The sequence below is a fragment of the Geotrypetes seraphini genome, chromosome 4 (genome assembly GCF_902459505.1).
Source record: "Geotrypetes seraphini chromosome 4, aGeoSer1.1, whole genome shotgun sequence".
In the NCBI taxonomy this organism is placed as follows: Eukaryota; Metazoa; Chordata; class Amphibia; order Gymnophiona; family Dermophiidae; genus Geotrypetes; species Geotrypetes seraphini.
In genome coordinates, this window is record NC_047087.1 from 5,917,701 (window position 1) to 5,930,972 (window position 13,272).

A 13,272-nucleotide genomic window follows, 5' to 3' on the forward strand; every position below is an offset into this window, starting at 1 on the left:
CCAGGTACTTGTGATTTGGATTGGCCTCTGTGAAGATGGAATACTGGGCTGGATGAACCATTGGTCTGCCCCAGTAAGGCTATTTTTATGTTCTCATGATAGAATAGAAGTTGTAAAGGATTTCAATCTCCTGGGCTAATTTATAAACAAGCAAATACTCCGCAGAATAGCACATGGTTGCTCTTCAGTGAAGGCTCTCGACAAAGTGTTCAAAGGCAAGGAAATAACACACCAAATGAAGATCAGACTTGTCAACACACATTTTCTCAGTGGTCAATTACGGATGCAAAATCTGGACACTACAGAATCAAGACAGAAAGAAGATTAACTCATTTGAGCTTTGGTGCAGAAGGATTTTAATACCTTGCTCTATCAGAGGGCACAGAAGTCCATACAGTATTATAGATATGGGAATAAAGGAGGTCAACTGTTATCCTGGCTAGTTTCAGCGTCAGAAGGTTGGAAACCAGTCCTATGCCTGAAACAGGAAAATGACCAAGACACTACAGATGACAAAAAGATTTGTAATGTGTTCCAGGAATACTACAAGAAGTTATGAGGCACCACCAGGCTTTGGCTTGGAAGGTTTATGTATCTGGACAATATCCGCGATAGATCTACTAAAATTCAATGCTCCATTCACTGTAAAGGAAGTGAAATGGGCAATATCTCAGAGCGCCTAAAGCAAGGGTGTCAAACTCAAATCACATAAGGGGCCGATCGTGGGCCGGATTTTTTTTATTCAGATACTTGCCCTCCTTTGCTGACGTGCAGTGTGGGCCCCAGCGTCGGTGGCGGCTCTAATGCTCACAGGACTTCTGTGAGCGTCGGATCAATCGCCAGTGCTAAAACCCACGCTACGCACCAGCAAAGAAGGAGGGATACAAAATAAATTAAAAGACTTTTCCTCTCTTTTAGGTCCTAGTTCACGCTTGCTGTCTAACACCAGCTCTGGCAGGAAACACATTTCAAATCTGACACATTGTAATCACAAAATAGAAAATAAAACTATTTTTTCTACCTTTTCTTGTCTGGTCATTTTGCTTTTGGTCCCAGTTTCTCTTTCTGATTTTGTTCATCTTCTAATTCTCTTTCCAGTGTCTGCTGTCCATTTTTTTCTCCTCTTCTCTCTTGCTCCAGTCCCTGTCTCCAACATATCGATTTTTCCCTTTCAACTTTTCTCCATTTTTCTTTTCAGCCTCTGTCCACTCAAATCTCGTCCTCTCTCTCATCCTTCTCAAATTTTCAGCTACTTATCAATTTTCCATCTTCTCTTATTCTGTAGCTCTCCCATTTCCCATCTCACTCCTTTCCCAGCCTCCTATTTCCTTCTATCTCTCCTCTTGGTCCAACATTTTGCTCCGTCTCTTTTCTGTTGTTCTTCTTCCCTCCCCCCTTGATGCTGAACAATGAGATGGAAGGGGGGAAAAAAAAAATTAAAAAAAAAAAGATATGCTGTATCTCTCTCCCCCTCCCTTCCACCCCCAGGCCTAACATTTATCCATCCCCTTCCATCTCCAGATTCAACTTATCTCCTTTTCTCTTCCCAACTGCCCCCCATCCCATCTCTCCCCCTGTCTGTTTGCCTGCCTCCCTCCTCCCAGGTCCACCATTTCTCCCTTTCTCTTCCCAACGGTTCTTCCTGCAAGTATCTTTTTCTCTCTTTCTCCACACTACCCCAGGTCCAATCTCTCCCTTCATTTCGCTCTCTTCACAGCCCGTCGTGCCTTTCCCTCCGGCGCCAGTCCAATGTCGCTGCCGGGCTGGGGAATCTGCCGGCCTCAGCGATTCGGGCATGCTGTGCGTGGCTCCTCCTTCTTCTTTTTGCCTGCTGCAGTCTGTCTCCAATGATGCACAACTTCCTTTTTCCGCTTGGGTGGACTGCAGCGGACTGAGGGCAGGAGGGGGAGCCATGAACAGCAGTGCCGATTCGCTGCCGAGGCCGGTGGACTTTCCAGTGTGGCGGCGTGGGACCGGCACGGAGGACATGCTGGGCTCAGAAGGGCAAAATCGGGAACGTTGCTGCGGGCCACATAAAAAGGACAGGTGGGCCAGATTCAGCCCGCAGGTCTTGTGTTTGACACATGTGGCCTAAAGGATAAAGAGCAGAATTCTATAAATTACTCCATAGTGAACTCTCTCTCTCATTAGTAAACTTGTTTAATCAATGTATAGAAAAATGCTGCCTGCTGCCAAGCCTTGGGGTGGCTAGGATAATGGTATTCCCAAAACCAGGCAGAGATGTTTATTATTGTCATACTGATGAGTGGCTTAATAACGATTTTACTTATAATTTACAAAAAACAACAAGAAAAAACAGTTTACAGCCGATTTGCTGAGCCAAGCAGCTATGTCATGAGTATACCATAGGCTTTCCCAGCATCCTGTGAGAGAAACCATTCCTCTAATGCTGTTACAGATAAACCAGGAATCCTAGTGTAAAGAGGAAGCAAAAAAGTTTCTCAGTTTGGTTCTAACTCACCAGTTCGCCTTCAGGACCCCCAAAGTCCAGGTAGAGATTCCTAATCCCATCATCCGCCGACATTTTCAGCTTCTCAAAGGGGTACTGATAAAGCAAAGCTCCCGACTCAGACTGAGCTCTGTTGCTCTCCTGGCACACAGTGAAGCCTTTTTCATAGTGAATTATCAACTTTACCTCCTGGCCTTTCAAAGAACAGCCTAAGATACAAGAAACATTCTGCTAACATTTCTGCATCTGTCTGTACATTCTTGCCAGGTCAAATTCTTAGCATTATCCTTATCCACTTTACACATATGAATTTCTAAGATTCCTTTAGAATTTTTTATACACATCATTTCAACCCCATCAATATGATATAATTTGCACCTTGGTATGACAGTGTCCCATTAGTTATCTTCCTTCCATAAGGACTCAGATACTTATTATATCTATATTTTTATTTAGTGCAATATATCCTAACTTTCCCATCAATATTAAGATAGGTGAGAAGAGGGTTCATTCAAAAAGTGAAGGTTCTATATCCTCAAAAAACAAAAAATCTTTGTTCAGATGGGGAATTACCTTAGAGTTGTTAACTGGAAGGGAAAATTAAACTCAATGAGAAAGTAAAAAAGCCACTGAGGGAGAACATGAAGGCCAAAACACCCATGAGAAGCACCCCATACTCATATCCCCACCCCAGGTCCAATACCCCCCTTCACTCATATCCCCTCCCCAGGTCCAGCATCACCCCATACTCTTATTCCCTCCAAATATCCAGCAGCACACCACACTACACATCCAGTCAACAGCACTTACTCTCCCCCAGGTCTAACAGCACTCCTTCTCAACCGCTCCAGCTCCCAACTCCAGCACCACCACATCTTGGGAACCTCTGCCCAAGATAACCCATGCGTGCCCCTCCCCCACCCTGCCTGCAACACGGTTACCCGTTTGGTGTAGAAGAAAAGCTGCTGCCGCCAATTCTGTATGCTAATCCAGCGCGAGACATAAGAACATATGCATTGCCTCTGCTGAGTCAGACCAGAGGTCCATCATGCCCAGCAGTCCGCCCACGTGGTAGCCCATCAGGTCCAGGACCTGTATAGTATTTTTCTATCTATACCCTTCCATCCCTTTTTCCTTCAGGAAATTATCTAATCCTTTCTTGAACCCTGATATCATGCTCTGTCCTATCACAACCTCTGGAAGCTCATTCCAGGTGTCCACCACCCTTTGGGTGAAGAAGAACTTCCTAGCATTGGTTCTGAATCTGTCCCCTTTTAATTTTTCCGAGTGCCCTCTCGTTCTTGTAGTTTTCAAAAGTTTGAAGAATCTGTCCCTCTCCACTTTCTCTATGCTCTTCATGATCTTGTAAGTCTCTATCATGTCTCCTCTAAGTCTCCGCTTTTCCAGTGAAAAGAGCCCCAGTTTCTCTAGTCTTTCAGCATATGAAAGGTTTTCCATACCTTTTATCAATCATGTCGCTCTTTTCTGGACCCTCTCGAGTAACGCCATATTCTTCTTAAGGTACGGCAACCAATATTGGACGCAGTACTCCAGATGCGGGCGCACCATCGCCCGATACAACGGCAGGATAACCTCTTTCGTTCTGGCTGTAATACCTTTCTTGATAATACCTAGCATTCTATTCGCCTTCTTTGAGGCCGCTGCGCATTGTGCCAACGGCTTCATTGTCTTGTCCACCAGTACCCCCAAATCCTTTTCTAGGCTACTTTCACCCATTTCCAGCCCTCCCATCGTATAGCTGTACTTTGGATTTCTGTTTCCCACGTGTAAGCCTTTACATTTCTCTACATTAAATTTCATCTGCCATCTCACCGCCCACTCTTCTAGTTTATTCAGGTCCCTTTGTAAATCTTCACAGTCCTCTTTTGTCCCAACTCCACTAAATAGTTTGGTGTTGTCTGCAAATTTTATTACCTCACACTTCGTCCTTGTTTCTAGATCGTTTATGAATACATTGAACAGCAGTGGTCCGAGCACCGACCCCTGTGGAACATATGACCCTCCTCCAGTCAGAGTAGTGGCTCTTAACTCCTGCCCTCTGCTTCCTACCTGCCAACCAATTTCTGATCCATCTATATACGTCTCCTTCCACCCCATGGCTCTTCAATTTCCGTAGTAGGTGTTCATGGGGTACCTTGTCAAAGGCTTTTTGGAAATCCAAGTATATGATGTCTATGGGGTCCCCTTTGTCCATTCGTTTGTTAATTCCTTCGAAGAAGTGTAATAAGTTCGTTAGGCACGATCTTCCCTTGCAAAGCCATGCTGGCTTGTTTTCATCAGTTTATTTCTTTCTAGATGCTCATCGATGCTGTCTTTTATCAGCGCTTCCGCCATCTTCCCTGGAACCGAGGTCAGACTTACCGGTTTGTAGTTCCCCGGGTCACCTCTTGATCCCTTTTTGAAGATGGGCGTAACATTTGCTATCTTCCAATCCTCCGAGATCACGCCTGTACTCAGGGATAGGTTACAAACCTGCTGTAGTAGTTCCGCTATTTCCTCCTTTAGTTCCTTCAAAACCCAGAGGGTGGATTCTGTCTGGGCCCAGACATTTGTCACTTTTTAATCTATCTATCTGCCTATGTACATCTTCGAGGCTTACCTCCACTGATGTTAATTTCTCTACCTGGTCCCCTGTGAAGATTTTTTCAGGTTCCGGCACGTTGGATGTGTCCTCCTTTGTAAATACTGACGAAAAGAACATGTTTAGTCTATCCACCACCTCTTTTTCCTCCTTCACCACTCCTTTTCTATCTCCGTCATCCAGAGGTCCCACCTCCTCCCTAGCCGGCTGCTTCCCTTTAACATATCTGAAGAACGGCTTGAAATTTCCTGCTTCCCTGGCTAGCCTCTCTTCATATTCTCTTTTTTCCCTTCTAACCACTTGGTGACATTCTTTTTGATGCTTCCTGTGCTCTTTCCAGTTCTCCCCGGTTTTGTCCTTTTTCCATTTCCGGAATGAATGTTTCTTGTCTCCTATCGTTTTCTTCACTTCTTTTGTTATCCACGCCGGGTCTCTAGTTCGGTTCTTTTTGCATCCTTTTCTAAATCTGGGGATGTACAGATTTTGAACATCTGCACCCACCAGCTCTTGCCTTCTCTGAGAATCTCAGAAGGGCAGAAGCTGGCAAGCCTTGAGCACGTACAGATGCTGAAGGCTCCATACCAGATCAGCACACAGCACTGGCAGCAATAGCTTTTCTTCAAAACCAAATGGGTAAGCACGATGCCTGCAGGGCAGGAGGGCATGCACGGAGGACAATGGCATAGATCATCTTGGGGTTGGGAGGATAGTGGTACTGGTGTTCATGGGGGAGGGACGCATAACTACAGTGCTGGTGGTCAGTGAAGGTTAATGGGAGGTCAGCAGCCTCAGTGATCAGGTGATGACTCAAGTATAAACTGAGTCCCCCATTTTTGGGCCAAAATCTCATTTTATATTAAAGTATATACGGTAGATACCAACGAAGGCTGGATGAGGTTGACAGGGGTAGGAATAGGGAGATGTCAGATTAGGGGTATTGTGATTATACAGATAGGGAAATAGGAGGTGGGGAGGGTTAGAATAAAACAAAACAAGGTCATGTAATGAACAATTCAAATATTTATGGATATTACATGTTATGATATGTCTTTGCTTAATAAGAATTAAACTATTAAAGAACTTGGAAAACAACTGTACCACCCAGCATACCTAGAGAGACCTCTCTGATGAGCTCTGCAGCAGAGTGGCATCCCTGAACCAGTGTCCGGGTCCATGAAGACAGGTCTCGATGCGTCTCCACTCTGAAGACATGCATGTCAATCCCCTGTCGAGAACCTGTCCGGGTAGCAAAGGTGAGCTCCGATCCAGAAGCAGGTGAACCATGTCCAGAGCGTACCAGCCTAAGGAGGAAGCATAGTGAAAGAGCTCTTAGAAATGCACAGGAGTGACAGGCAGCCACAGGTAATAAATAGGACCCTTAAGTGGAGCCCAGAGATTTAAGAACTGCGAGAAAGTCAACCAGTTTCCCTTTCAACCTTCCAAATGCTCCAATTCGTTGTTCTTTGACTGTACCTCATATACATGTAGCAAATGTTCTCAGAGGACAGCAGAAACAGATTACCAGGTGGATAACATCATTGGCAGAGCCCCATCATGGACGTTGTCCGGCATTCAGAAGATTCTGGCAGGCCCAACTGGGCATGCACATGTGTCTTCTCACCTGCCCAACTTATGTGGGGCCTACAGTTGGATAAAGAAGCAGAGAGAATTCATCTCCTAGGGAAGGTGGGAGGAATGTGGTAATTTGTGTCCTTCTGTCCTCAGAGAATACCTGCTACAGGTAACTTCACTTTCTCCAAGGACATGCAGGGCAGATTACCACAGATGGGAATCCCTAGCTATCAGGTTCACCAAAAACAACAAACGGTCAATGGAAATGTGCAATGGCAAGGCCAATCAGACCCAATACCTCTAAAAGAACTAAACATTTCCCATTGTGAAGGTGCAGTCCGGCACAGAAACAAGTGGGCCTAGGAGAGTGGAGCTGGGATTCTTGACCCCAAAACAAATTCTGCAGAACTGTCTGACCAAACCAGCTGTCATGTCAGGTACTCTTATCTTGTTAAAGGCAGCAATGAGATATAAACATATGGACTGAAGACCACGTTGCAGCCATGACTCTGACATGTCCATCCAAAATCAGCCCAGCCTAAGCATAAGGGAAGGCGATGCAGTCTGCTAGCCAACTGAATAATGTATTTACTGATGGCTTCCCCCAACTGGTTTGGCTCAAAAGAAAAAGTTGGGTAGACTGTCAAGACAGAAGACTAAGGTTTTCTTGCAATCCAAGATAAGCAATATGCTTTCATCAGGATGGGCACAAGGTTTGGGGAAAAATGCTGGAAAGACCTTTAAGATGGAAATCTGATAACACCTTAGGAAGGAACTTAGGCTGTGTGTAGAGAGCTACTCTGTTATGATGAAACAAGAGAAAAAGGAAACCAAAATGATTCTCTAAACTTAAGGTGGAGAAAATAAAGGCAAAAGAGCTGGCGTTCGTGAAATATAAAAATACCCCTTGCGAGGAAAAACTGGCCACAGTTGTGGAAGGACACATATACAACGCTACATTCTGCAGCTATTACTCAATCTATGTTTTTTTTGATGCACAGGGCATTTTGGACTCCCCATAAGCTTTCTAAGTTGCCCAATTCTGAGGTCAATTGCTGCTGGTCCTGCAAATCTGAAGTTGGTAAATTAGATCATATGATCTTTCATTGTCCCCCAGTTCATATTTTTTGGTTACGAATCTGGAAAACTATAACTGAGATTATTGATATTCAAGAACAATTAACCCTAGCTGTAGTGATTTATGGTGCATATGGGTTAACAAAGATTATTCCAGGCCCAAAAGCTAAATTGCTTAGATGTTTAATTATGATTGCGTTGAAACTCATATTCACTAATTGGAAAAATCCAGATAACTTATCGCATGCTCTATGGTGGCATAACATTTTTTTGATAAATTGATAAATGTATGAATTTGATGCATCTCTGAATTGCTTTTTGTAATATCGCTGTCTGTATGCAGTCTCTTTTTATTGTAAACTGCTCTGAACTGTTTGTAGTATTGCGGTATATAAATAAAAATATTATTACTGATACACATTATTGTCGATCTTAAAAAATTATATGGTAATGGACTGAATACACGACACGGAATTAAATATTTTGGTATCCCTGTTTAATTTCAACTTAAACATAAACATTGTTGTGTATGATTCTATAATATTTTTATATCTTCAAATTTATCATACAAATCTTTTCCAAAGGGTATAAAAATCGTGACATCATTGAGCCCTGATTCTGTCAATTTCCTCCCAATGGAGCCATCATCATAACATTAGTGATCCCTGGGGGTCTGCACTCTCTGGAACCATGGGGAGGAAACGGTGCCACGGGTGTGACAAGCAAACCTGACAAGTGATGGAAATGAACACATCTGCCCTTAAACCAGCAACTGATCGGATGGGATTCTGGCAGATCTCTGTGAAACTCATTTGCATACAGTCGTCATTTTGAAATCAAACAATTTGCTGGCGCTACAGCGACCCAATGGATTTTACCAGTGATATTAGAGAATCTGGTCTAGGAGACTTGGTTGAATCTGAATCTGAAGGCCAGGGGACAATGACATCTCCAATGCCTGGCAGTATCCAATTCTGACCTTCTGCCTCTCCCAGCTCCTACTTCTATGCACTATGTAGGGATGGCAGCACTACTTCTTACCTGGTGGCAATCAAAGGGTAACTCTGACAGGGTGATGCCCAGGAGTCTCTTGTCCATGGCATGCAATCATACAGCAGTAAATCCTTCTCTGTTACAGCCATCAGGATGGGCCGCCACAGCTGCCGTCCACCATCTAACTTCAGCTGAAAAGAGTAAGAAAACAGATCTGCTTTACACTCCTTGCACTGGCCAGAAGGCTCCCCCAACCAGTCATCATTAAATTGAACAGGCAGCGTTTCAGCAGGAGGCTACACAGGCTGGGGTTGTTGCTAGAGGAATTCTATACAACTGCGCAGAATTCCCTGGTCATACAGATATCTGTGCAGGGATAAGAAATGATGGTGGGGGCTGCTTCCTGGATGAAAGAGAGGTAGCCAGAGTACAGGCAGTCTATGTGGGCTAAAGAAAAGAAACTGGTGTGTGATCAGCCACAAGCAGTGTGGAGAACAGAAAAAGCCCAAACAGTGGGATTTGGAGCCAAGAGTGGAATCTGCGGGAGAGAGATGCAGTATGGATACCACCTAAAGGTCATTACATTACATTGTACTTATTGACCGCATAACCGGGAGTTCAACGCGGTTTACAAAAGATTACTAATAAGAGTCACAATGCATGGAATAAAATGAATTAGATAGTCAAATATTTAGAAAAAAGATAGGTCTTCAATTGTAAGCAGGAAGCTTTGAAATTCTTTATCATGAAGAGCTGCTTGAGACGCTAACGTTTGATTTAGAAATTTCTTGCTTTTGCAGCCTTGAACAGAAGGAAAGTTAAACAAGGGATGAGTTTTTCTAAGCTAGAGAAAATCTGTTAACCAGCTAACGAGGGGCCTCAAACAACACCCGAGCCTCCCTAGGCAGCCAATGGAGCTCACAATAAAAGGGTATGACATGATCATATTTCTTCAAGCCATAAATCATTCTAACCGCTGTGTTTTGTATTCATACAAGTCTCGCTAGTTCTTTCTTGGTAGTTGTCAAGTAGACTTAGTAAAAATGATTGAACCAATAATCTAAAGGTAGCGAAATCAAAGTAAGCTCTGATAGTTCGTAGCTTCTATAAAGTAAAACAGCTTTTACATACTACTGCATCTATCTGGGTTTTCTTGGTAAGATGCTGATCTAAGATAATTCCCAATATTTTAATTGTTGGAGAAACTATATAAGAAACTGAATTTATACTAATGGAAAATTCAAAAGGGACTTTACTAGACTGAGAAGGAAGGTTCACAGAAGGAAAGGAGGTGGAAAAGAAGATCGAAAGTGGGAGGCAAATGGAGCAGGAAGTGAAAGCTGGAAGGTGGAAAAGAAAATCAGATGGGACTTTGCAAGGGCAGAGTTGAAAGGAGTGGATCAGCAATACGTTAAGCTAGGTGACTGATCTTAGGGAAGCCTGGGAAGAGAGTCAAACTGGAAGGGGAACTCCCCAAATTTTCTAAGTAAGAACTTTTCTGTACCAAATTATGAATTGTGTTGTGTTCTATTATATACATAGGCCCTGATTCTACAAAGTGCGTCCCGATTTTAGGCAGCTGTAGGCATCCTACAGCTGTCTAATCAGCCAATTGGGATGCACGTTTTTTAAAAAAATGCTCCCTAGGCAGGCCGCCTATATTGAAGGCACCTCCGGGAGCCTAGGGAGGCCCGCAAGACGCCTAAGCTCGCCTAAAGGCCTTAGGCGAACCTAGGCGGCCCTACGTGTCTCCCTAGTAGAGGAAGAGACGCTTTAAATGTAGGCCAGCAAAATGCTGGTCTACATTGTAAGTAGACGCGGCCGCTATACTGATCGCAGCAAGGGATCTCCCTGCTGCAATAAGTATAGCGGCCGCCTTTCCCATCACCGGCAGGAGGATGCCCAACTCCTCCTGTCGGAACCCCGAACCCCGGACTCCCCCTCCCCCCCAAACTCGTAATCGCCGACAGGAGGATGCCCAACTCCTCCTGCCGGAAAGCCCGACGACCCCCCCCACTAATCTCCCACCCCCAACTAACCTTTAAATGTTGGTCGGCTGGACGGGTCTTGCTGCCATCCAGCCGACAGGCCCGCCTCGTGGAAATGAGACGGGCCCGCCCCTTCCCGGCCCAGCCCTTAGGATTAGTGGGGATGGGCGGACCCGCTATGCCTAAGGCCTGATTGGTCCAGGGTTCCGACAGGAGGAGTTGGGCATCCTCCTGTCGGCGATTACCAGTTTGGGGGGGAGGGGGAGTCCGGGGTTCAGGGTTCCGACAGGAGGAGTTGGGCATCCTCCTGCCGGCAATGGGACAGGCGGCCGCGGCCGTTATACTTATTGCAGCAGGGAGAGATCCCTGGCAGCGGTAAGTGTAGTGACTGTGTCTAATTTAACCTGATTCTCTAACCGGCGTGTGTACCATGGACGCTGGTTACAGAATCGGGGTTTAGTGTAGGATCGATTCTGTATAGGACACCTCTCCTGGGCATCCTATACAGAATCAGGGCCATAAAGTCTATAATTTTTTTAAAAAGTGAGTGCAGAGTTCTGAAGTTTTCTTAACATAAGAACATAAGAATTGCCACTGCTAGGTCAGACCAGTGGTCCATCGTGCCCAGCAGTCCGCTCAAGCATCGGCCCTTAGGTCAAAGACCAGTGCCCTAATTGAGTCTAGCCTTACCTGTGTATGTTCTGGTTCAGCAGGAACTTGTCTAACTTTGTCTTGAATCCCTGGAAGGTGTTTTCCCCTATAACAGCCTCCAGTTTTCCACCACTCTCTGGGTGAAGAAAAACTTCCTTACGTTTGCACAAAATTCCCCCAGGAATAGTAGGGGGAAGGGGGTGCTTCTTATGTACGAGGTCCGACAATTAAGTTCATGAACACATCCTAGAAAAAGTGCTACATACTTCATTGCTGAATATCACTATAGTCACCTTCGAAGTCCTCCCCACCCTTGGGAAGTTAAGCACCGACTCCAGCGTCTAGTCCACCCTTCAAAGCCATTTTGGAACTCTTTTTCTGGAATGGCCATCAGAGCTGTCGTCATATTACCCTTGATGTCCTGAAGGTCATCAAAATGTCTTCCTTCATTATTTCCTTTTATCTTTTGGTCACTGGGGGCAAGATCGGGTGAGTAGGGAGGGTGTTCCAATACAGTTACTTGTTATCTGGCTAAAAACTCCCTCACAGACAGTGCCACGTGATGCAAGAGCCACGAGGGACCATTTTTGCACACATCTTTCTCATGCCAAAACTTTCAGTTAAGATTTTCCTGTTTCTCTATCGATGTTTACTTGGTCTGCTTTGCTTCTCACAGTTGCCGATGATTTTGATGCACTATTCGATTCATTTTTGCAATATGTTCGGCAGTTCTGCTCGTTGCTGGTTGCCTTGACCTTTCTTCATCAGTGATGCTTTCTCTCCCCTCAGAAAAACGTTTAATCCATTTGTGCACTGCCATTTTCTACATGGCATTATCTTTATGGGCTAACATGTCCCTGATTTCACTTCCACTCTTGCCAAGTTTAACAAGAAATTTAATGTTTGGTCGTTGCTCTAATTCAAGCTCTGACGGCACACAAAAACGCACAACAATGGGAGGAAGTGACTTCACCGAGAGTGATGGCAGCCTGAACAAAACACTCCTCCGAATCGCGCTATAATTTGAGCTATAACTCACAGCAAGTCGAAGGTAACATGCCCAGTTTTGGCGAAAGTGTGTATGAGCTGGCTGTGCATCTATGGCGGGTAAAAAGGGCGCACAGATTTAAAATCTTTCAGATTTCTGCTGACAGAATCTTCTGAGGCCCGCACAGGGATCAACAGCAGCGACGCCTGGATGATGCGGGCCAGAGTTCAGCGCCCTCTACCCTTGACATCTGAGGATCGCCCAGCCACACGTGGGGAGATGCCTTCTTGGCTAGCGGACTTGAAAATGACTATGCCTTCGATCCAGAGCTCCTTACAAGCTGATGTGACTAAGATTAGGTAATCAGTGGCAGATATGGGAGCCCGTTTGCAGGATTTTGAAGAGCGGGTTATAAGCCCATGATTTATTTATTTATTCAGTTTTCTATACCGTTCTCCCAAGGGAGCTCAGAACGGTTTACATGAATTTATCAGGTACTCAAGCATTATTCCCTGTCTGTCCCGGTGGGCTCACACACAGTACCTGGGGCAATGGGGGAATTAAGTGACTTGCCCAGTGTCAACAAGAAGCAACATGGGTTTGAACCCACAACCCCAGGGTGCTGAGGCTTTAGCTTTAACCACTGCGCCACACACTCCGATATTGAGGCTCTTCAGACCCACTGTGCTCATTTTGAATGACAACAGGAAGATTTTCTGCTTCGGTTAGAAGATGGGGAGAATTGGAGCAGACAAACAACATCCGAGCTTGGGGAGTGCCGGAATCCTTGCCGGATACAGAGGTACAATCCCATCTCATTGATATTTGTCAACGTTTTCTTAAGAAGGCAGAGCTCGGGATTGAATTGTCCTTACTGGATTTTGAGCAAGTGCATCGCGCTTTGGGGCCTCGGGTTGGTGATCGGCCACGC

At 45.0% G+C, this 13,272-nt stretch overlaps 1 protein-coding gene across 1 annotated transcript in view; it reads right to left on the reverse strand.

Annotated features, from left to right (window-relative positions):
- The window catches only part of SNTB2 (syntrophin beta 2), a 55,858-nt gene that overhangs the window by 15,703 nt on the left and 26,883 nt on the right, over window positions 1-13,272 (reverse strand). Inside the window, exons 4-6 of the mRNA XM_033940048.1 lie at window positions 8,763-8,905; window positions 6,183-6,373; window positions 2,483-2,679 (exon numbers count right to left, since the gene is read on the reverse strand). Of these exons, the coding sequence (XP_033795939.1) occupies window positions 2,483-2,679; window positions 6,183-6,373; window positions 8,763-8,905 (531 nt within the window). The remainder of the gene's footprint in view (window positions 1-2,482; window positions 2,680-6,182; window positions 6,374-8,762; window positions 8,906-13,272) is intronic.